Source organism: Barbus barbus (genome assembly GCF_936440315.1).
Source record: "Barbus barbus genome assembly, chromosome: 10".
In the NCBI taxonomy this organism is placed as follows: Eukaryota; Metazoa; Chordata; class Actinopteri; order Cypriniformes; family Cyprinidae; genus Barbus; species Barbus barbus.
Genome location: NC_136738.1, coordinates 457,542 through 483,826, shown reverse-complemented (window position 1 = coordinate 483,826; position 26,285 = coordinate 457,542). Strand labels below are relative to the sequence as shown.

The 26,285-nt window shown below is 38.7% G+C and overlaps 1 protein-coding gene across 1 annotated transcript; it reads left to right on the top strand.

Annotated features, from left to right (window-relative positions):
* The first annotated feature begins 35 nt into the window (after positions 1-35).
* LOC306876409 (cyclin-dependent kinase 16) lies at positions 36-25,565 on the top strand. Its single transcript, XM_079427543.1, has 16 exons — positions 36-217; positions 2,445-2,607; positions 5,894-6,018; positions 7,316-7,441; positions 11,651-11,707; positions 12,630-12,744; positions 13,323-13,417; positions 13,505-13,567; positions 14,375-14,498; positions 14,611-14,731; positions 15,490-15,587; positions 17,115-17,220; positions 17,878-17,920; positions 22,034-22,124; positions 23,629-23,706; positions 24,970-25,565. The coding sequence occupies exons 2-16, from the start codon at positions 2,478-2,480 to the stop codon at positions 25,059-25,061; spliced, it is 1,464 nt and encodes a 487-aa protein (XP_079283669.1). The 5' UTR covers positions 36-217; positions 2,445-2,477; the 3' UTR covers positions 25,062-25,565.
* Positions 25,566-26,285: the final 720 nt, after the last annotated feature.

The window sequence follows — 26,285 nt, the reverse complement described above, 5'->3', positions numbered from 1 at the left end:
CATGATTCCGGTGCGGGATGTTTACTGTAACGCGCGTCAGCAGCGCGAGCGAGCTCATCACGTGATCACGAGGAGTCCTGTCCCGAGAAATGTCCGGTCGTCGGTTCTCGCTCGGTGATTCAGCTCAAACGGTCCCGGTGCAGATGTCCTTTATTAGTCAGCGGGGTCAGTGAAAGCGGTGCGTCAGCACGGAACACACGCGTCGCGTCTGCCGCAGGTAAGCTACTGTATGACCGCTGCGGCGTTTTCCTCCTCATTACCGATTCATTACGCTTATATCACTGCACTGATTAACTTTCAGCACAGTTACCGACCAGGGCAGAGTCGTGCTGACTGAAGAGCTGCAGTCAGAGCTTATTGTCATGAAACACCAGTGATCTGTGCGACGGAATAATGACGCATGTGTTTCAGACTGGGACCAGATCTCAATGTATGAGAGTTGCTCTTCCATCACTTAAAGAGACAGAAGCACTTTCTGTTTGAGATGAGAAGTTCAGAAGAATGCTCACACTGCTCTTTTACACACAATGAAGCAGTAAGAGAGTGGATAGCAGGTACAGAAGAGCTGCTTGAACACAGAGTGATTGGTTTAAACAAAATCACTTTACACAGCTTGGTTTAGACTGAAATAACTTTAAACTGCTTCATGTTGCTGTTATTCCTAATTTACAGTGTTTTAGGATATTTATGCTATAAGACAAATATGAAAAATAGTTTTCCTGCAGAACAGTACAGGTAGATTACTTATTATAATCCATCACTAATTACATGTAATCAGTTACTACTCAGCTCTGCTGGTAAGACTAGTATTTTATATTTTAGATCTGGCCTAGGCTAGTATTTTATATTTTAGATCTGGCCTAGGCTAGTATTGGCAGTATTGATCACTGTTGATTTGAACTGTATGTGAAAGAGCAATGTGAACATTCTGCAGTGGTTGTGATGTTATTGGTCAGTAAGGGTATATTTACATGACAGCATTGTACTAAAAACAGTAACGTTTTTCCTTTGCTTTTTTGAAAGGTTTGCTTTGAAACACTACACAAGCACGTGATACGCATGTGCATGGTCACCTTTTTCACAAATTAGCATTTTGTAGTTTACATGGAGATGATAACAGTATAATTTTCCAAAACATGCACTTTAAATCCCGTTTTCAAAAGTGTGCATTTTCAGGCCCTAAAAACACTGCTGGCCTGTAAATAAACGGCCAAAATGCATAAAGAGTTTTCAGCAGGGGTGTATTCCAGAAAGCAAGGTTAACTTAGCATCACACATACCCTGAACTCTCGGTTGATTAACCCAAACCTTGCTTACTCAAGGTATGCTGCTTCCAAAAACACGTCCAGGAGTATGTTCAGGGTCACAAGACATCCAAGATGTCCATGTCTTTCTTTCTTCAGTCGAAAAGAAATTAAGGTTTTTGATGAAAACATTTCTCCATAAAATGGACTTCAATGGGACCCAAACGGTTCAAGGTCCAAATGACAGTTTCAGTGCAGCTTCAAAGGGCTTTAAACGATACCAGACGATGAATAAGGGTCTTATCTAGCGAAACGATCGGTCATTTCAAAAATAAATAAAAAAGTTTAAGTTTTATAAGCACAAATGCTCGCCTTGCTCTGTTCTGTGATGCGCGTTCGTGACGTCATGTAATACGCAATGATGTGGAAAAGGTCACGGTTGAGGTAGGCGGAAGTACCGAGAATCATATCAACTTGTGGAAAATGGGCATCCGATGACCCCTTTAAGAAACTGCTTTTGGAAACTTACAATACATTAAATTAAGATTGTGCAGCTGGATATGTTTGATAACCCAAATGTAATTTGTCTTATTACCTGTTGCCTGTGATAGATATTTTTAAGGATTAAAATGACCATAAAAAGCAATTTAGTATTTGAACTAAAATACAGCCAACATATCCTGATTAAACATATCCTTTAATTTATAGGGCCCTGTTTTCTGATGCACTACAAATTATAGAATTTCCACGAGAACACTAAATATAAACTAAGCTGTAAACAGAAGTGCCATATATTCCCACGATTCAACAAACTGTGGGTATATTCATGCAAAAATAGACGTCCATGTAAACTTAATTTTCAGTTTTTATGAGAAATAGTCATATCAGATGTCTGACCACCAGCAGGTGCTACATTCTCAATTATTTAATGGAGTCTTCATCCATTTATTCCCTTCCCATGTGTTTAAAAAGAAGTATGCAGAGTATAATATGTAACATAAAGACACAAATGGTCTTTGCACTTTGCTTGATTTCACAAACACATTTATGCCTGAGATTTAGCATGTGCTTGCTCAAAAATCCCAAACCTCTTTAGCCCTGCTTAATGATATTACATGTATGAATTATTGCATAATACTGCGTTTATAAGATTCTATAAGATTCAGCTATTGAATGTGCATATGTGCCCTGAACCCAAAGTATCCTTTAGGTCGTGGGCAGAGTCAAGTTTTGATGGACCGCATGAAGATAATTAAAAAGCGCCTGTCCATGAGCTTGCAAAGTTTACGGCGTTTGGACGAGAGTCTCTCAGAGCTTCCTGAACATACCGGACTGGATGAACCTCCCTTGTCACGAGACAGTGGTGAGAACAAGCTTTTACAGAAACTCTGCATACAAACACACTCACACTCATTTAAAGAAAACATTTGTACACTGACGATTGTTCACACAGATGCATGAATGCTCTTAGTAAGGATATCTTAAAAATGACACAAGTTTGATGAATTCTTACACAGAGTTGTAGGACAACAGTTGTTATTTGGGCACATTCACTGTGTTAATGATTTTACAGAATATAACAATAAAAGGTAACACTTTATTTGAAAGAGTGTGCATAAGACTGACATGACACATGTCATGAATATGAAGGTTTTTTATGCATGTTTATGGCAACTGTCATTAAGTGTCATTAGCTCAGTTATGTCATTTTAATGCAAAGATGACATTATTTGACCTAACCCTACCCGTACCCCTAACCCTAGCCCATAACAAAGACATCTCAAACAATGTCATATTTGCATTAAAATGACATAACTGAGCTAATGACACTTAATGACAGTTGCCATAAACATGCATAAAAAACCTTCATATTCATGACGTGTGTCATGTCAGTCTTATGCACACTCCTTCAAGTAAAGTGTAACCCAATAAAATCCTAAGCAGTAAATAAGGAAATATCCAACACTGGGCAAAACTGTTCTTTTTTTTTCATTTTCATTATAGGCAAGATGGCACATAACACCACCTTCTTATAATTTCCTTGTCTCAAAACGTTGTATATTGGATTGATGTAGATCTGATCATCCAAAAAACTGAACATCAGGGTTGGGAATCTGACACACCAAAAGGAATGTTTACAAGTGTGCAATCTCTTCCACAGTATACGAGTAAAGTGATCATCAAAATATTTAACATTACCAGCCCATACAAAAAACACAATGTTTTCAGCCCACTTTTGGGAATAAATTCTGGTAAGTGTCCGGGCCCGAGCCAGAACCATCCCGCCGCCGTCTGCGGCTCCCTCAAGCACGCCGGCATGAGTTTGCGAACTCCCCCAAGCCTGCCGTCCGCGGGGAACTCAATGCCGCCGTCCGCCGCTCTCCCAAGCCTGCCGTCCTCGGGGAACTCAATGCCGCCGTCCGCCGCTCTCCCAAGCCCGCCGGCCGCTGCTGACTCAAGCCCAGTGCCAGCCCCTTGAAAGCACTATGCCGTGCCTGCGCCCCCAGAGCGCCCTCCAGTGCCGGCCCCTCGACAGCATCCTCCAGTGCCGGCCTCTCCAGGACCCGTTCCCCCAGTGCCCGTTCCCCCAGGGCCTGTTCCTCCAGTGCCCGCCTCTCCAGGGCCCGTTCCTTTAGAGTCCACACTTCCAGAGCGCCCCCCAGTGCCCGCTCCTTCTGAGTGCACCCCAGACTTTGATCTCACCAAGAAAATTTTTTGGAGGAGTATATAGCCATGGCCTGTGTGGTAGTTTAATTACTACTTTCCTGTTTCTGTTCTTCCTCGATTGCTTTGCTTCTGTTTATAAGTACTGTGTTTCCCTGTCTTCACGTCGGCTGTTATATGCTAATCACACGCAATCAGGCCACTTTCTGAGGAATAGAAAAATTAAAACAACCAACCAGCTCTTTTATTTGCAAAGATTTAAACCGCCACAGTAAGAGACAGTATTTTCACTGTACATTCACTTCATAAGGCATAGCTCACCTTAAACATCTCAGTCTAGCTATACTAAATACCTGACTGTCATCTTCCTCAGCATCTGGTGTCTTCCTTTTCTTTGAGAAATATTTTAACAAACTCATCTGAAAATGCAATCAGAAATATGTTCATGCATACCCTACCTTAACATCCTTAGTAGCTAATAGTTTTAATGAGATTTATTTAAATAACCCTTATGATTCACTGAGGCAGTTACCTACAGTGGTGGACAAAATTATTAGAACACTAGTATTTTCACCAGCTAAGAAATGGTTTTAAGTCAGTTATTTCTATCTTTTGCTGTAGTGTGTCAGTAGTCACTGACATGAAGCAACAGAACAAACTGAGACAGACTAAATCCAGAAGATCTGTGGCAATGTCTCCAAGACGCTTCAAGAAAGCGACCTGCAAAGCTACAGTAATGTTAAAGGTTTTAGGCACTTGTGTAAAAATGCAGTAAAAGGAGGATGCTGTCAAAAATAGTCATAAATAGATTTTCTTTATCAGTTAACATCTATTAACTAAATTAAATCAGCATTTGGTGTGAGCATCATAAACTAACATGCCTATTGTGTGACATGGTCCCCTCCCCAACAATGCACAGATTAAAGGGATAGTTCACACAAAAATTAAAAACTGCAGTTAATTTACTCAGCCTCAGGCTATCCAAGTGTTTCTTCAGCTGAACAGTAAAGATTTTTAGCTGAAGCCGTTGTCCTTGGTGATTCTTAAAATGCAAGTCTGTGGCTACTGGTTTTTGAGTATAAAAAAGCATATCGCAGAACACAAAATTAATACAAAATGAATCTTCCACAGACCAATCGTTTTGCTTTATAAAACTTCAGTATATCATCCAGAGGCACTGTTATGGTTTTCTTTAAAAGGTAAAGTGCAGACTGTATTTGCCAAGGTATACACTTTGAGAAAAATAGGAGAAAAGAAAATAATTGAATTCTTTATAAAACTTACTTTGTAAAACCAGGGCCAGGGTTCTAGCTTCATTTTATTGATTTATGCCTTTTTCTGCATTGAGGAAGTCCTAAACTAGGGTGGGAAGGTCACAACTATCTAAAAGGTCCTTATAAATTGCTCAACCCAGCTACTCAACTTTGTGATATTTCCAACAGCCTCTGTTGCTCATGTTGCCTCAAGTTGCCAACTCTCCGAAATAAATGATTTCAAGTTGCTTTGCCATTGCACCTCAGTGTCTGTGTGAATGTCCCTTTCTACACCAGTACAGGGATGGGTAACTTTGATTCTGGAGGGCCACTGTCCTGCAGAGTTTAGTTCCATCCCTAATCAAACACAAGTTCCTGCAATTTTCAAGCAATCTTGATGACTACAGTTCAACTTTTCTGGTGTGTTTTATTAGGAATGGAGCTAAACTCTGCAGGACAGTGGCTCTCCAGGGGTGCATTTCCCAAAAGCATTGTTAATGGTAACACTTTAGAATAGGGAACACTTATTCACAATTAACTACGACTTTTCCCTCAATTAATTCCTAATTTGCTGCTTGTTAATAGTTAGTAAGTTAGTTAGTAGTTGCCTATCCAAGCTCCAGATACCTTTTGTGACCCTAACATGGTTATGGGTTTTATTTTTTTTACATATATGATGTGCAATAAAATAAAATTCAAGACATCAGGGGTAATAAATGTGTGTGTTTACAGATGTAGTCCATCGTAAAATGGGGTCAGATGGAGAAAGTGATCAAGCTTCAGGAACCTCTTCTGATGAAGTTCAGAGTCCTGTTAGAGTGCGTATGCGCAACCTTCAGCAGCGCATCTCTAATGAGGTAATGCATGTAATCTCAAGTGAGTAATAAACAAACATTTCAACAAGTAGACTCGCACTTAATGCTGTGCCCAAATTATATATTAGGTTAAGCACATGCTATATCTCAAGCATGGTGTCTGCTATTTGCCCTGGAGGAACTCACAATATGCAAACCTGTGGTTCCTTAGTGCCAAAGAGGGTCATGCCCACAGCCCACAGTATGGCTTCTCAGAGCTCTGCTCATATCTGATTTATTTGCTTCTGCAGTCCTCCTAGCCTGTTGAAACCTGTCAGCTGAATCGAGAGACCCAAAGGCTAATCAATCCCAAAAGACTTCCTTTTTGTGCTTAACGACCTAACAGTTTTCTTGGGTTGCTGCCTTGACAGGCATCAACAACCACCGTCCAGCCACAGTTTAAAGCAGCCGTTTCTGCAATAGAGGCTTTGAGCCCAACTTGACTCCATTTCTCTAGGATTCCTTGGGATAAAGGAATAGCTCCACTCAAGGTGGCAGTTAAAGAACTTTGACAGGATTCTCTGCTAAAGGTCCCAGTTCACCTGCATGATTTGTTTGGGTTTCCCATTTCTCCTTTCTTTACCTGAGTGTCCAAAACAAACAGCTGCAGGTCCAAAGATATGACAATGAAGTCGATTGCCAACCTTGAGCCTAAGGTGGCCTTGGACCAGATACACTTACGACCCACCATATGTTGGAACATGGGATTTGTTATGGCCAATGGTATGCACAAAATTCTAACAACGAAACACCACTCGGGTATGATCAGGCAAGCTGTTTTTCCTGGTTACTTTTCTCCAGATCCCTCTGTTGTCATCAGCATACAGTAGGTGTTGAAGTTGTCCATCAATACTATGGATTCACAAGGTGGGACCTTTCCCAGGGCCCTTTCCCAGTTTCTGAACTTCTTGTTCCAACTCTCACTCCTTCCCCACTAAAGGGGCCACATTTGGCCACAGCTTGTTTGTCAGTGCCCAGCTTTAGTCCTATGTTTTTTTAGATTTTAGTTTAAGCAGTTAAATTAAGAGTTCATTCTTTAGTGAATGCTCTTTTCACACTCTTTTGTGTCTGTCTTTGTATGAATGGCAACATTTACTGCTGTTTGTCCCTCTTGAGAGCTGCCACACATAATTGGCTACTTTGTTGGCAGCCTTTCTTTGGTCATAGTTTTTGTTCACAATAGGGTTGTATACCTGCACTTCCATCAGTATTCCATTAAGATATATTCATCAAGAGTGCTGCCCCATACAACTGCTCTTTGGCACATTATATGTTTCCTTTCCTTCCATTTCCTCTTCAGGACATCAATAAACGTCTCTCACTGCCAGCTGATATTCGTTTGCCTGAAGGTTACCTGAAGAAGTTTGCAACAAACAGCCCCCCATTTGACAAACCTCTAAGTCGAACACTTCGCAGAGCGTCACACGTGAGTTTTCTTTGTCATAAGAAAATATTATTTTTATTTAGATCTATTCTGTCTTGTTTTGAAGGCCATTAGCTATTATGGTAATTGTCATAATCTTGAATTTTAATGTGAAGATTGAAGAATACTAAGCATTGACAACATTGAAAACTTGAAATTAATATGTTTGTCAATAATTGTTTAAAAAAAGTGGGAGATGAAGTAGGCAAAAAGTTTTTGCTTTAATTATTATGAAATCAAGGTTGATCATGGTCTTAATTATACAGGCAATTTTGTTTCAAATATACTGTATAGAGGTTTGGGCTTCAGAATGGTAGTGAATTATTGTCATTTGTTGCAAAATTAACAATTTAGAAATTAGCAAAGGTTCCTTTATGAAACAGATAAACAAATAAAATAGACAACAGACGTACAATCAATGGCTCTTTTGCATAAAAATACATAAAAATATATATTTTTAATTTTCATATATTATCTACACATAATGAGTCAGGTGTGGCAGTCTTAGTTGATTGGTCTTAAATTTTGATTTAAAGAAATGCTTTGACTTTTAATGGGGTCATGACATGAGAAACCAGATTTCCCTTGGTCTGTTGATACAGAAGAGGTGTTTGTATGCTTAATACATCCTGCAAGTTTCATAACTTAAAATGTTCTTATCAATAAAAAATAATTTAGACTTAGAATACGGCTCGTTTTGGATCCATAGGGACAAGGTGACGTAACAGTCTTTGCATAAACACCGCCTCCAGAGCAACATATGGACATAGGCCCCGCCCACTGGCGTTCAGCCGCAGACCCTTACAAACAGTCTGTTTCTGAGAGAGGTTCAGAATGAGGGTTGAAAATAATCATTTTTCCACATATTTATTTATTTATTTATTTTTTGTGCAAAAAACTTTATTAACATTATAAGTAAACTTCAATGAACATATTAAAATAATAAAAAAAATCCATGTCATGACCCCTTTAAGATTATGATGTGTGGGTGTTTAGAGTGATTGGTTTTTGTAAGTGGATAATAAAACCTCTTATTGTTTTTTTTTTCCATTAGTCAAATTACACAAATTTCAAGGTCTGTTCACACCAAGATGAATGTTGGGTGCGATAAACATTTTCATTTGAGTGAACGGCAGTTAATGGGTCTACTCAGACTGACACAAACATTTGCATGCCATCAATATGATTTTTTATGGAGAGAAATCTTCTCTTTTCCATTGTGAAAAAAACAAAACAAAACAAAAAACGTTAAAAAAGGGCCAATTAATGAGTCGTGGTTTTGGTCATGTGCCCGGAGACGCTACATAAGTGGTTACATAAAACTATTGCTTGGTGGCACTATGAACAGACTATTTTACTAAAAGACAGTGAATAATTATTGACTGTATTTTTGTTGATTGCTGAGTATGGATTATGTTTTGTTCAGCTGGTGTGTAATAGCCTGGATCTGTTGCTTTGTTGTGAAGTATTGGAAGACTGACTGCTGATGCATCAGATAAATCTCACAAATGCACAAGGAACAAAAATAAGGCTGTATTAAAGTTAAACAAAGTGTATTAAACGAATTGTGTTCTCGCTCTCTCCCTCTCTTGTCATTGGATCCCGCGGGTAGCACTTTGCTACTAAGGCGGCAATGGTGGCCACAAAGAGAGGTTGAACATCTGTGGTTTAATTTAGTAGACATTAGGAAGAAGGAGAATAACTTTCTTCTTGATACTCCACTTTCGGCTTCCGGGCTTTTCGGTACATCTGTTGAGGCAGTGGTCAAGAAGTTTAGGGAGGCAAGGGTGCAGTCAGAGGCTTTTGGGAGATACATTCCCTGCCTGACCAGGTCTTCTTCTAAAATCTCTGAGGGGGTGACCCCTTCAGAAAATTAGTGTTGCCACTCGTGCTCCTGCCCCTTCCTGGAATCGAGCGCAGAGGAAGAGATGTGATTGATAGGAAGTGCTGCGACCAACGGTCTGACACCTCTCCTTGATATCCCTCCTGAGTTCCCCCTGCTCCTCGAGAGAAAACGAGACACTGGGTCCCTTTGACACGCTAGGGCCCGCCTGTTTCATGTCTCCTTCAGACAAAAAAGCTCTGTTTAAGCAATAAAGAGCATATCCTTTAATGAGAACTATAATGTAAATGACATTTCAGGGGCTGACAAAATCACTATTTAAAGTATTTTTATTATGGCCTTTTTTACAAGATCTTGTCTCAGGTGTCCCCACTATTAAGTAACAGCAGCATAATATACAGTACCTATACTGCTGTCTACGCTGTTAATATGACCCAAACAATAACACCAGGCCTGTTAACTCCCAAAGAGGTTCAGTGAACACAGTGGAACAAGTGGTAAAAATCAAATCTATGGTGGAGAAGAACTGCATAAGTGCAAAAGGCTACTTGCAGGAGGTGGGAAATCAAAAAAGTACAGTGAAGACAAACAAGAAGCCATCTGATCATAGTTGTTACAAAAACCTCACCATAGCCCAACACCATGATTTCACAACACTACTGGTGCTCAAGAAAAGGCAATGAAAGCAATGTGTCCCACTCACAGAACCCTTCTCTGTTGAAAAAAACAGCATATGCTGGTTAGGTGTACTTTGAAGCATGGCAGCTGGTTTAAGCTGGTCATGTGCTGGTCCTAAGCAGCTAGCTCAGGACTAGCTTAAACCAGCTCATGACCATCTAAGGACTAGCTTAAACACGCCAGGTATGGTGGAGGACCCACCCTCCACCATACTTCAAAACATACCTAACCAGCATATGCTGTTTTTCCAACAGGGTTACCATGATGTAGGAGAACCTATAGAGACAACTAGGGGAGGACCCTCCATCAGTCACTGTGACACTCTTTCCACAAAGACTTATTATGGCCGATGGAAAGGTTTCCCAAGCCAGACACAATTAGTCCATTATCTTCACATGGCATGGTACACACTGTTGGGTGGACACATACATTATGAAGGACACTCACCTGACATTCCCGCCCATAGCAGGATTGGATTTGCTTGGTACCATGAGGGCTATCCTGGATGACAGAACCAGCCTCTATGGCTTGAAAAGTAAGAGAGAGGATACATCTAATACCCTTTTCATTTTACACAGTTATTGAACTGAAATCAATCAACACTGAACTCAATCAAATTCTAAAATTCAAATTGGAATATCAAGAAGAAAATCATTGAAAACCTGGTAGACCAGGTGTTAAAAGAGAACATCAACATCATTGAGCCTTCTCTCTCCCCATGGTCCTCCCCTGTGGTCATCTTCCCCAAACATGATGGTTTATACAGATTCTTCATGGACTACCAAAAACTCAATGGGAAGACCATCCCTGATGTGTACACAGTGCCACTGATACATGACATCCTTGAATCAATGAAAAGGGCCAGTACTTGGAAAACTTTTTTTCTTCTTTTTTTTCTCTTATTCATCCATGTTCTCTGCTTTGTTTTAGTATATATTAAATATTGTTTTGCCTTGTAGAATATTAGAACAGTGAACTTTGTGAAATGCTTTTCTTTGAGGACTGTTGCATCAGACGAATGCTGCAGGGATTCTTGCTCCTGAAACCCGTACTGACGGTCATGCAGAACATTACTGGCTGTTTGAAAACATGCCAATGTTGAATCAGAATAGAAAGTTGCAGCGCTGCCCTTTTCTGTTTTGAGCAATGAACACATAATTAAGGCAGTTCTAACAAATATCAGTCATACGCAAATACTGAGACAAAAATAAGAATATCAATTAAAATAAAATACAAATAAGTTATATTAGTATCTTGATAACATATTATACTGTTGTATTTGTGTAGTTGTATCTCTGCTTTTCTATAAGAGTGAAATTGCATCTTCATTCAGCCCATCTGCTGTTCTGAAAATCACTTGTGAAACTTGCACTGAAATCCCATGCTGGTGTGAACAGGCCTTGATGCTGAAAAATAGTGTGGTTGGATTAATTGTTTTGTAGAATTTATTCTATGCACCTTCCTTCCTTCTTTCTTGTACATGAATATAATTAATCAATACATAAACACAAAGAACTCTCTCTGTGGATGTTAAGGTTCATTACACGTTTCTTTTCATGTTAACATTAGGTCATAGACAAAAAAATAGAAATGTCCCTTGTCTTTCAGTGAAACCCCATTGCTAACAGTCCTACTGATGATAGTTCTCGTTGATACAGCCAGCTAATCACTCAGATTTGTTTTCCTTTCAGTCAGAAATCGGATTTGGCAAATTAGAGACATATGTCAAACTGGACAAATTGGGAGAGGTGAGATACTGATCATCCTCAATCTTCTGCACACTAGACTGTTACCACAGCTTGAATGAACAGAATTATCATCTGAATCATTTGAGTGAGCGTTTGACCTCTGAATAGAAGTGTTTAAGATGTTGTAAATGGAGAGGGTTATCCTTATGTTGCCTAATTTCTTTTGATCATATTGTTAGAAGAATGTGTTCAAACCAGTGTTGGGGAAAGTTACTTTTAAAAGTAATGCATTACAATATTGCATTACTCCCTAAAAAAGTAACTAATGGTGTTTGTTCATTTTTATGAAAAGTAATGCATTACATTACTCTTGTGTTACTTTTTCTCATCTAGCCTGGGCTTTTTTGTTTATTTTTAATATAAAGAAGTTCTGTTTTTCTTCTATTTTGCCAATATAAAAGCCCTTTCACACTAAAAGTGAAATGAATAAAAAGCTCAAACAAAGCTCTCAGCTGTGCTGCCATTCTAGATTACACGAAGAATAGGATGCAAAAGAAAGTTCAATACTTGCTTCTCTCTTTCTCTCTCTCTCTATCACACACACACGCAGTTTTTTTATTAATTTTGAGGAATTCTGAATCTGTTTTGTGCATGTGAGATGAGTAAATACATGTTAAATGTAGTCTAGAGCTACAGTAACATGATGTTCACACAACGCCGATTTCTCTCAACACTCAGTCAATACATGGAAAACAAAGCAACTGACATTACTTGTTTGATAAAGTAACTCAGATATTTTCTTGTACATTAAAAAGTAATCCATTCCCCCAACACTGGTTAAGACAGTCTTAGACTGACACTACTTCGGTTCTTTTCTGATCATTTTATAGCTTGCCTTTTTATATAAATGTAAATGCCATTGCTCATTATTAAAGCCACTGAACAGCATGTTGTATGGTTGTGTGTGTGTGTTGGTGTGCAGGGCACATATGCAACAGTGTTTAAGGGTCGTAGTAAACTAACGGATGATCTAGTGGCTCTGAAAGAAATCAGACTGGAGTATGAAGAAGGCGCACCTTGCACCGCCATACGAGAAGGTACAGAGCATATATATACATATTACCATTCAAACGCTTCGAAATATTGAGTAATTCAGACTTAGGATGCATTCAAATATTACTGTAAAAATGTCTTTAGAAATTGCATTCATTTCTAATTGTAGAATTATATATATATATATATATAATATTTGTGTTTGGCTATTGTTAAAATATACATATGCAAGTGTACTCAAGACTCTAGTAATACTTAATGCACGTATATTGCTATTAGGATTATTTAATACAGTTTTCCTAGTAGACTAGACTAACGGTAGAAAATGGAAGTGTATAAAATGATCACTTCTTATGATGTTTTTATTAGTGCTGTTAAACGATTAATCGTGATTAATCACATCCAAAATAAACGTTTTTGTTTACATAATATATGTGTGTGTACTTTGTATATTTATTATGTATATATATACTGTATGTGTGTGTATTTATATATACATAATAAATATACACATTACACGCACATATATTACATAAACAAAAAGTTTTATTTTGGATGCGGTTAATCGTTTGACAGCACTAGTTTTTATTAATGTTGATTTGATGTGATATTTCTCTGTCAGTGTCTCTCCTGAAGAACTTGAAACATGCCAACATCGTCACCCTCCACGACATCATTCACACAGAGAAGTGCCTTACACTAGTCTTCGAGTACTTGGTGGGTGACGCGCATATATTTGATTCATTATTGTATTTCTATTTTTCTCCACCTAATTCTGATTTATTTGTGCTCTGTCTTTTTCAGGAGAGGGACCTCAAACAGTATCTGGATGACTGCGGGAGCATAATGAGCATTTATAATGTAAAGGTTCGGGGCGAAGGCATATGTCTGCCAGCTATAACTGCCTGTTATTTTAGTCTAAGATGAGTTTGTTTATCATCTTAAACAAATACTAATAAAAATGTAATGCATGAGGGAAAGTTATTGAGGAAAACTAAACCTGTATTTCGTAGCAGAAGTTGTATACAGAAACAAAGGAATTGATTTAATAAATTAAATAGATAATAAGAAGAGTAAAATTAAATATATTAAAAACAGGCTACAAAATGGAAGCAAAACAGGGCCTAGTGCATCTAGTGTAGGTTTCGAAGTTAAATGATTCCTCACTGCATTCTTCAATACCAAAGAGGTTTGTCATCATTCACATCAAACCTTGCACAACACAGCTTCATCTGAATAGACTATGGCAGAGGGAAAGGTTTTATGTGCATAAAAATTAAAATTTCAGTCTGTTTATCATGCAAATCCATTATATGGCTTCAGAAGACAGAATATAATGCACAAACAATATAGTGCAAAACATGGTATACCTTCAAATACCGTAGATTTTACAAGCAGGAGGATACAAAGCGAAACTAGAGAGCGAGAGTAGCCAGCTACAAGACCAAAACACTCTAGCAAAGAAACAAGAAAACAGGGGAAAGATATATCAAAGAGAGAGCCAGTGGCTGCCATGTAAAGGATAATCAAAAGCAAAGCCATATACACACATTAGCCTCCGTGTATTCAAGTTTATTGTTGAATGCACACTAGGAAAATGTTTTGGAAGCAATATAAAAGTAAGCACCTGATATTGGAATGACTTGTTTTGTACTCTTTGTTGCCACCTTATAGATTTTCCTGTTTCAGCTATTGCGAGGTCTAGCTTATTGCCATCGGCAGAAAGTTTTGCACAGAGACCTAAAACCTCAGAACCTTCTCATCAATGACAGGGGAGAGCTCAAACTTGCCGACTTCGGTAGGCCCAATCGCTCACATATCCAAATACTTCTCATACTTAACAGAAACACATTTACAGACTTACAGTAATTGTAGAGCGTGGAGTTTAATGGTCTGTTTGTGTCCTGTAGGCCTTGCGCGTGAAAAGTCAGTTCCCACAAAGACGTTTTCTAATGAAGTAGTCACTCTCTGGTACAGACCTCCTGATGTGCTGCTGGGATCAACAGAGTACACCACCTCTATTGACATCTGGTGAGACGCACATACACACTTACATGTTCAGTCCATTAAACTGCTCTCATAAACACTAGTCAAATGATGGACATTTGTAGGAAATATACCTTATTTTCAAGATTGGATAAACTACCATAATGTATTATTTATATCAAACACACATTAACTAGGTTAAACAAACATATGCATACAATCACGCATACATGGGTGAAAATAAGAGTAAATGAATGAAACCATATTCATATTTTAAACTCTTCAGATCTTATGTCCAGACTGGACTATTGCAATGCTCTCTTGGCAGGTCTTCCAGCAAGTTCTATCAAACCTCTACAATTAATCCAGAATGTGGCTGAAACATTAATCATTTATGAGCTGAAAAGAATGCATGTCACACTTCTGTTCATCAATTTGCACTGGCTACCAATAGCTGCTCGCAATAAATTCAAGGCATTGATGTTTGTCTACAAAACCAGCTCTGCACCCCTTTACCTAAATTCACTTCTTCAGACTTGTGTGCCCTTTAGATGCTTGCATTCTGCAAGTGAACGACACATTATAGTTGGAGCTGAACTCTGCTGGTTGATTGTGCTCCAGAAGCAGGCATGGAGACCCCAAAGGGAACCCAAACTTGTGTGCTTAACCTGGAGAACATGTCTGCTCTTCTGAAATTCAGAGACCCTGCCCACTCTCTTTTCGGCCTGAAGTGAGCCTTTTATACATTTCTCAAAAAGGCACTTCATTCTTTTCGTCTCTCTGCTTTGCTTTTGTTAACATAGGGGTGTAGGTTGTATATTCTACGAAATGATCACAGGACGCCCCCTCTTCCCTGGGTCGACAGTGGAGGATGAGCTTCATCTTATATTTCGTATGCTGGGTAAGAGCTGTGGTGTTATGCACTTAGTAAGCTTTTAGTTTTTACCTAATTTGTCCCAATAGTACCAGTGGTCTTGATGCTTTTTACTTTTACTTTTAGTCTTTTACAAGACGCTTTTATCCAAAGCGACTTACAAATAAGAAAAAGTAACTAAAACTAAAAGTTAACACTCTGTAAATACTCTATACACACACATTTAAGAAAATACAGAAATTAAATAAAACTGACAAATGCATACAACAACATTTCAATAGTAAACATAAAAAGGGAAAAAAATAAATAAATAAAATAAAAAGCGATACTTATATCCTTTGCCGGTGTCCTAGCCCGGTGGAGTCGATGGTCTTCACACTAAGAGGCTTCACACGAGGGCAGCCGCGGTATAATAACCTTTCTTATGCCCATCTAACAAATCACTGCTAGAATTCAGCTGAACCCACTTTCCTATTAATCACTAAAAATGGCCAAGCAAGTGCACACACTGACAAGATACGCGATACAGTACGAGACCATGCAAAGAGTTTGCATATTTACGTCTATTTACTTTTTACTTCAAATTTTAATATTAAATGTGTTACAGTATCTTTGATGCAAAGAGTTTGTTTGCTAACTACTACTAATTTACAACAAAACTGTTTAATTATGTTTTTGATTTGGTACAGTTTTATGTGTATTTTTCTCAGACTATTACTGCACACATCAACAATGTATTATTATTATTATTATTATTTATTTATTTTTTAGTCTTGTTTGTTCATTGTTGGCTTTTCAGTGTTTTCATGTTTGCATATTATAAGCCAATTGGGACTTGGTGTTTTCAATGGACCTACCTTATATTAGGTGTCTTTAACAAATATAATTGATATTGAAAACACTGTGCGAAAGAGGTAAGCAACGTAAAAAGGACACTGCAATTATTTTCCATATTTATTACAGAGGTGTCCAGACCTGCTCCTGGAGGGTCGCTGTCCTGCAGAGTTTAGCTCCAACCCTAATTAAATGCACTTAAACCAGCTAATCAAGCTCTTTAGACTCACTAGAGATGTCCAGGAAAGTGTGTTGAAGTTGGTTGGAGCTAAACTCAAGATGTTGGCCCTCCAGGAGTAGAATTAGACATCCCTGATTTATTACAAATGTATAATACCAAGCTCAAAAGAAAACATGTCAGGCTATTTATTTGTCTATTTATACTCACCCTGTTTGGTCTGATGGGTTGCACATGCATGATTCAGGCTCGATTATTATATTGTGTCTGTAGTAGGTTTATTGTTTGTTGTTACATGTTTGTTTGAATATTTGCATGTTTTTTTACTTTTTTTTATGAAATACAGTAAAATGTGCTCTACATAATATTTTAGTAATGATCATAATGTCATAACTGAGTTGAAACATGTTCATTTTCTGCAAGTGTAATAAGCTATAAGATCCAATTACAGTTGAATAGGGTTTGCAAAGCCACAACTTTTATTATTATTTTTATTTTTACTTATTTTGTATTTTGATTCTAATCTTGCATGTCATCTTCAGGTACTCCTACAGAAAAGTCTTGGCCAGGAATCAACACCAATGATAAGTTCCTTTCATACAACTTTCCCCATTATGACGGGGAACCTCTGATCACGCATGCACCCAGGTGTGTATCTGTTGTTTTCTGCTCTTGCTTTTTTTAAGTGTATGAGATTCCTTTCTGTTTGGCAGCTCTTGTGATATTGCTGAGATGCCCCTTTTATCTTGTTTGACAAACTGTTCTGTCTTTGTTACGTCCTTAAAGGGACGGTTCACCCAAAAATGAAAATTCTGTCATTAATTATTCACCCTCATGTCGTTCCAAACCCATAAGACCTTCGTTCATCTTCTGAACACAAACTAAGATATTTTTGGTGGAATCGGAGAGCTCTCTGACCCTCCATAGACAGCAAGGATATTACCACAGAAACGTAGCAAGGACATCGGTAAAATAGTCCATGTGACATCAGCGGTTCAACCGTAATTTTACGAAGCTCCAAGAATACTTTTTAGTGCGCAAAGAAAACAATAATAGCATAATTTATTCGTTAAACAATTTTATGTAATCAGAGGTGTTTACGTTCAGTAGAGTGCGCATGCTGAATGTAAACAATGCTCATTACGTTGATTACGTTCTGGGGTCAGCTTTTTTTCTGTAATGAAAATAAAAAGCAATGATTCAACCATAAATGATGAATCAGTTGATAATTTATGTGATATGACTACTAAAAGTTATTAACATTGAGACTGGAAAACTACAGCTATAATTGATTTTATTCTACAGGATCACCAATGATGGACATGATCTACTATGCCAGTTATTACAGGTAAAGTGTGCATTTGATTTTGCCTTGCAAAGAAATGTCTAAGACATTCAAAGGTTTTGGATTGTTGTCTACTTTAAAGATTTACATTTTACTTTATTTTACCTTTTAATTTGTCTGTTCTTATATCGATTTCAAGTGTTTGTTCCTGTGTCTTTATCTCTCTCCTGAGTAGGATTGATTTGAATACATTTTTAAGTTATTGTTAAAGTTTTACTGCTCCAACTGGATCCTGCTCAAACTCATCTTTGTTGCAACCACGTGACAAAGAAACAGACCTTAAATATGGATCTAGCAGCAGTTTTTCTTGGACCAGAAACTATTCTGTGTTCCATTATTCAAGATGAAATATTGTCACCAGACCTTGTGGGATGACCGTACCCCATTGGACTGAATTTGGAGTGAGCTTCATGGGAACATTGGCCAATGGATGGATGGAACATTGGCAGAAGATTCCAGCATGTCCTTGGGGTTCACCATTACCATCAGTGAGGTAGAGGACGACATCATAACACAGCTAAAGCCCACTCCCCCAATCCGGACATCATCTACCCAGAGTCAGAGCCATTACCCACTGAGCCAGAGCCTATGCCTACCATGGACCCCATGATAGAAGCATCGTCTGCCCTGGAGCCTAAAACTGCTGCAGAGTCTGACCAGGTGTGTGAGCCAGTCCCCATGACCATCCCAGAAAGACTTTTGTTGGAATTGGACTGCCTGGAGTGGTTGATTGACTTGAGTGACACAGAGCCAGTTCCTGTCTTTGTTTTTACTCTTGAGCAAACTCCTTCTTTGCGGATCCCCTCCAAATATTTAGATACTCTATTTAGCTACTCTGTTTAGGTTCAACCCAGCCCTGAATCTCCTGCTCCACTGGTTTCGCACAGCCCTGAATCCCCTTTGTCAGCCAGTCCCAAGTCTCCTTCAGGATCATTGTTCTTGTCCAGCCTCCCTCTCTCTCCTCCTTTGTTAATTAAAGCCAGTTTTTCAGTCCTGTCTCTTCTAGCACCCCTCAGTCTTTCAGCTCCTCCTTTGTTGGCCATACCTTGTAGCTCAGATCAATCCCCTGGCTTCACCTTGAGCCTCTGAGCCTTAGGCTCCCCTGGATGCTCTGTTGACCCTTCATATCTGCCTTGGTCAGTCAACCTTCTGGATGCGCTCGGACTTCCAGTCCTACAATTATGCCTTGTTTCTCCACCCCTTTGGCTCCACCTTGCCCCCAGCTCCACCTCGGTCTGCCGAGTGCCAGCACAACATGATGATGATGGTCTGTCTTGTTCTGGGAGTATATGAGGATACTATCAATGTACACTATGAGGAAATGTTGTATGTAGTCCTAGAACTCCTCATTAATGAAACTCAGGAATACGAAGGGAGCATTGGCCAGGCCATACGGCATGACCCAATATTTATAGTAGCTAGTGGGTGTGATGAAGGCAATAGTCAATACAGGGCCTCAAGTCTCTGTCCTTTTTGGCCATGAAGAAGATACTCAAAACGGCAGGGGATGTAGAAGGACTAATGCATTTCTAGGTTACCCCTACCTCTATGTACCCCTTCATAGCCTTTTATTTCAGAAATGAAAGGTGGTAAATCCATCCCTTGGTTAATGCACACCTGACATTAGGTCAAAGCCACAATCCCATGGTAGATAAGGGACGCGCGTTGAGGCTGAACACATCCTGGAATATTCAGTATTCCAGGGGGACATCTATTTTGGACTCGTAGCACAAAAAGTGATGATCCTCTTTCTCAAGTGCCTTTCCATTACAGAGTGGATCGGGGAGTACGGTGGCTCAGAAGATCGATTAGAGGTAGAGCTTGCAGCAGAGAGGAAGTTCCCTGCCGAGCCAGGGTCGAGGACAGCATTAACTGGGACAGAGATGTAGGCACAGTTTGCTGTTACTTTGGTGTACAATGAAGATTGGATGATAGACAAAGTAGCAACATGACTCACCGAAGGTTGGGGTGGTCACACCAGATACTCGGCAAGTATGTGACCACCGGCTCCACAGTAAAGACAGAGGCAATGTTTTAATCTTTCTCTTTCACTGATTGAAGACCAAATATGCTGCTGTGTTCTGGATCATCTGCTGAGACTTATTTGCACTGGTTGGAGGCCTACCAGTAGAGCATTGCAGTAGTTCAATCTTGATATTACAAGAGATAGGACAAGTAGCTGTTCTGCATATTATGACAGGAAGGGTCTGATGTTCCTAATGGTGTACAAGCATGTACCTACACTGCCTATGCAGTAGGACTGAAACCACCTAAATACAGTCTCTGTGATCCCCAAGTCCGAATGAGTAGACAGGAGCATATGTGAAAGTCTGCAGGTCAAGCAGAATAAGAACAGATGATTTGGAGTGTTCAGTCTGCTCTTGGCTTTTCTATCACAGAACAATCTTCTTGAAAAGAACCAGTCTGGGTTCAAAAGACAGAGTGGAGACAACCCTGCTGACCATTGTTGAAACTCTTCGGCTGGCAAGAGCGAGCAAATGATGTAGGATGGGTGGAACAGAACATTGGAGATCTCATTCTCTGAAAAAAGACAGAAAGAAGAGAAGATTTAAATGTATATGGGTGGAGGATGGCTGTGGGTGAGTGATGTAAAGAACTGGTTGCTGATGGTTGCCACCTTATCGGTGAAGAAGCTGGCAAAGTCATTAGCAGTCAGAGAAGAAGTGGAAGGAGGTGGAGGGGTACAGATAAAAGAAGAGAAAGTTGAGACATACAGCATGTGCAGTGCTGGAGGGCCTCTAGAACAGGTTTGAAAACCTCTATAGTAGTCTTTGTAACTTGGTTGTATTTGTCTTCCCTATGTCAGTGGTTCCCAATTCCAGTCCTAGCGACCACCCGCTCTGCATATTTTGCATGTCTCTCTTATTTAACAAATCGAAGAATGCTCCGTGTATGAATTGTTTTGATTGACATGGTCCCTACACAGTGTTCTTTGCTCCCTGCTCCCTGAGCATGTGAAATCTGTTGAAGTTTACTTCACTTCGGGAACATTCATTCACAGATTTGCGCTATGCCACTGCCTGCTGCGTCTTCACATACTAGAGAAGTTTCAAGTGTGACATAATACGCCTTTGTAAATAAATACAATTTAAATTCACATCTCGCACAGTTTAATGCCCTTTGAATGGAACATATATGATCCCTTCGAACTGGAATCATGGCGGAATATCCTGTGATGTCGTTGGACACTTACAGTCGAATAGAAAAACTGCCTGAAGTGATAAGAGATACATACAAAACGTGCAGAGCGGGTACACAAGGCCTGGAATAGAGAACCACTGCCCTATGTTTTGACTGCCTCTAGTGGTGAAACGATGTAATAGAATGCTGGTTACTGGTCTTCCGTCATTCACAGAACCAAGGTTACACCAGTAACCAGTGTTTTTTTTTGTTGGTTTTTTTTGTGCTCTTTGTGCTCAACTATTTTGATGATGAAAGTTCTGTTAAAGTTCTCTTAAAGTTCTGTCAGAAAGAGTACCATTATTTTTAGTGTGAAAATATTATAGAACAACTGAAAAGTGGTTTCACAGTGACACATCAACCTGAATTCATTTATTTTAAATGTATGAAATGTGTGTATGAGTATTTACAGAGTGTTAACTTTTAGTTTTAGTTACTTTTTCTTATTTGTAAGTCGCTTTGGATAAAAGCATCTGCTAAATGACTAAAAGTAAGTAAAGTAAAGTAGTAATTGGAAATGTCATGTGACATGAGTGACTGAGGTAGTTGGCAATGCAGCGAAGTTAAAAAGAACTCAGTTTTATGGAAATAGGAGCGCAGGCAGTGATCTCCTATTTGATAACGCTGGATACAACATTACACACTAAACAGAATGAAATCTATTAAATAATGTTACCAAGTGAGGCATATACCACAAGGAATACCAAGTAGTATTGTATTTGGCTTGTAGTTACCTACCAAACATAGCTTGTGACATAACCTATAAATAGGGCTTGTAGTACAACATAACAAAATGTTTGTATATATTACTGCAGTATTTGCTGTGAGATCCCATTTGTAGACATGCACATAGAAAAGAAACTCACACTAGATGTATTTGTTTTTTTCCTTGTTTTTTTTGGTTTTGTTTTTTAGTTTGAAGCACGGCAACGTATTTCTGCAGAAGTGGCTCTCTGGCACATATATTTCAGAGACCTGGGAGAAAAAGTGCAGGACCTGGCTGACAGTAAGTATTTCAAACTAGAAATATTATAGTCTTATAAGCTCATTTTGTTTGTAAGATGTGATGCTGTGTATATAAATTTGCAGGGACAGTCTCGAACAGGACTGTGTTTCCCAATCAAATTTTCCTGTGCTCCACTGGTTTCAATGGGTCTACGATCAGGGTTTAAATTGGGCCGGAGCCGTCCGGGGCCGAGGCCCGGCACATAGACTCCAGGGCTCGACATTAACGCCAGACAAGTAACATGAATAAAACATCACTAACCAAAAATAACTATGTAAACACCAAAACGCAAGTATTATTCAGATTTTATTACATTTACAGAAAGTGAGGAATAGTGGATATAGCTACTGTATATAATGCATCTATTGCCAGTATAAGGTTGCTCTGCTGATGAGAGGCTCTCGCAGTCTCTCCAGGAAAACACTAACAAACTCAGCATACTGAGGTAAAAAAGTTTTATATTTAAAATACAGTTAGTTAGGCAACATCACTCAACGTTTTCACCATTACGACTGTTTAATAGTTCTATAAACAGTTCAATGAGCAAATACAATAATATTAGGTCACTTACATATTTGGCAGAATCACAGGGCATCTCAAAGCAACCATCCGATTCACTGCTGAATGATTCACTGCTGAATGATTCACTGCTGAACGATTCACTGCTGAACGATTCACTGCTGAACGATTCACTGCTGAACGATTCACTGCTGAACGATTCACTGCTGAACGATTCACTGCTGAATGATTCAGTGTTTTGAACGAATCGGTTGAGTCAAAGATTCATTAGCCCATGCATAAACATCTGATGAATCTGCCGTTTGAACGAATCGTTTGAATGAAAGACTCAATGACTCATTAAACACTCGCTACTGGCTCCTACTGGCGTTTTAATTTAGTTGAAAAGTATCATTTCTTGTTTGCATATTCAAAAAAATGTTCTCATAATTTAATGTAGTTGTATTTTTCAGTGTAAATGATTTAATTTGATAATGAATAGATAATAACAATCACATTATTATAATTGAATTTATAGTACGTAAGAATTTGAAAGAGAATGAGATTAGTGGGAAAATGTCCTCTATAAAGGTTATTTAAAAAAAGCCCTTGGATAAAACATAAAAAACATGCAGATTTATAGCCTATTTAACAGCTGATGAGAATATTGCATTAGAATAAATCACATTTGCAAAAAAACTAAACACACACACACACATAATACATATATATTTCCATTGTCCTCATTTGTAAGTCGCTTTGGATAAAAGTGTCTGCTAAATTACTAAATAAATGTAAATATATATATACATAAGCTCAATACCATAGAGCCCCCCCCACATAACAAATCCCAATTTAAGCCCTGTCTACGATGTACTTAAGCTTACGATGCTTTTGGGAAAACGCAGCCCAGAACAATTTCTACACATTTATAGTCATACTTTCACAGCTGAAATGTCATAATTATTTGTCTGTATTAATTATTTGTTCAATTCTGTCACTCTAGCTACCTCCATCTTTTCTGTGAAGGAGATTCGGCTTCAGAAGGACCCAGGAAAACACTTTCCAGCTCAAAGAGAGTTGGGTGAGTTCCAAAAGCTCTATTTTTATCTCTCCTCAATAAATCAGATGAGAAAGTAATTGGCATTACATAAGTAAAAAATATTGCAATACAATATTACAAAATATGATTTTAAATTGAGTAAATTATTCCATTTACTAAAGTAACACAGGAACAGTGATTTATTGTTTACTGAGAATCTGCTGATTAATGTTTTGAAAAGAAGGTGATAAACATTATGAATAAACAAAATGATGCTTTTTACTGTGATACAGTAGTTTTTTTTTTTAACAAACAACAATTAATAAAGTTGGCAGGCATGTCAAATCCTGCTGCTGGAGGGCCACCTTCCTGCAGAGTATAGCTTCAACAGGAAATGTTCTGAGCAAGCAGACAGTTGGGATATTTTATGCCAGATTCACACTGCACTTCAGCCCCGACATTTCTTTCAAAAACTCCACCAAATGCCAGAAATCAGAGGCAAAATTGGTGCTTATTCATGTGAGTGACAATTTGTCAGTTTACTTCCTGTGAACTTCAAAGCGATATATCCAGGTGATTCCCTCTTTCTCCAGTGATCTCCTCTGTTCTCCATCTGTAAGAGAAAAGACATTCCGTGTTATTAATCCTGATTCTTACCTGTCTCTGTTACCTGAGGTGTGTGCTGCTCTGATCACAGACAGTCCCCTGTGCAGCTGTAAGAATTATTTTTGCTTCAGTTACTCACCTTTGCACTCCCGCATCAATTCTGTTCAATAAAACTTGCTTGGATTGATCTGACTTCTTGTCCGAAAGTCATCCTCTGCAGTTCCATGAAGTAATCTTCAGGGGCCGGGATAAAAAACAGAGAAAAATATCATATATAATATTGTCTCCAGCAGTCATTGTTTCTCTTGAGTGTAGTGATTGATATTGAGAGTTAGAGCTAAACTCTGCATGAAGGTGGCGCTCACGGAGCAGGACTGGAGACCCCTGAGGTAAGAAGACTTCATTATGGCTTGGTTTTGATAATTAGCACGTATAAATTATAGTATAAATATTACGGCTGATTTCAACAAGAGTACAATTTATGTTGAAATAGGGATTTTACTTTAACCCATAATAATACAAATGTTTCTTTTCCGAAGCCAATTAATTACACATTAATCCATAATTTAATAATAATAGTTTCATATTACTAAATTCATATTACTAAGTTGATTGTTTTGTTAATATATCAGCAGTCATTTAGTGGAAGCAGTTTGTTGAAGTAATTTGTTACTTTTTTAATGTGATTCTATATTTCAGCGCTGGTCCATCGAATGGGATCTGCCCCTCCTGAACATTTCCTTCCTGAAGCAGTACATCGTGTTCTACATCCTGCCCCCCTCTCTTCATAGATTTGCTCATTCCCTTGCATTCCTTTCTACTTATGTTTCTGCAAGTATCTTTTTCTATTATTTTTTTGCACTTTTTTTTGTCTGTATGTAAATATCTGTATGAGTTAGGGAAAAATATGCACATTGATAGGCATCAAGCACCAAAGATGTGTAATGCCCCCAAAGCGTTTGTTAGCTATCTTTCCTTCTGTCATGGAAATCTAAGGCAGCCCAAACAAGCTTAGGGTAAAAAGTTGCCAGTACTGGCATGCTCTCTTAATGTCATCAAATGTAGTAATCGTCACTCCGTGTCTCTCACTTTAAAGTGGGGCCAAGCCAAATCCAGTCTACTTTCAGTATCAGCCATATTGGAATGATCACATCTTGGATTTTAGCTAAATGTTTAACCAGATTTCAGCTGCTTTTTCTTCTCCAAAAATGTATCCAGTGTTGACCATTTTTGAGTCCCACATCTTGCCACTGTATTTGAGATGCATTATAACAATAAAACGGTCTTGCCTGTCCAAACAAACATATTTTTATAATTCAGCAATCACTTGGCAGTATTTGATGGTGAAGATGCCAAACAGGTAGAGAAGCTGCATCTTTTCAATACTTTTGAGTACTGATGTAAAAGCTGGTATGCATCTTTAGAAACATGGGTACCTGAGCAGTTTCATGAAGGTGCCACCCAGTGGTCTTTCACTGCTCCTTCTACTGTCCAAACATCACACGGGTGTTTCTTCAACAGAAGTCTGTGTCCTAGTAAAGTACAGGAACCCCCCCGACCACACCATCCCCCCTGAAACACCCCATGGGTAGCTACTACAGTTAACTGTTGCTGTCGGACATACAGTGAAGAGAGCAGAGAGCGGCGCACTGCGCTCAGACAGATGAAACTTTCAAGTGAGTGAAAAGCATGGCATTCTCAAAAGTTAGGAAAGTTGACAGGTCCCTAAAAAGTACAAAATGTAGTTATTTCAAGGCCATAAAATTTCTTAATTATTATTTCAGGAGGTCTTAAATTTGGGGACGGTAAGACAAGAATTGAGATACAGCGTAATGTGACAATTAAAATTCAAAAGATTATGATACGTTACCGGGGAAACCGCTATATTTCTGCCATTCCACAAGCGCCACCTGCTGGCATAGAATGAAATGGCATTTTCAATAAGCCAGTCTGCTGTTTTTGTTCAGACCAATGTGAAAATTAACCCATGTTTTTATGCAGCAAACACACAGAGT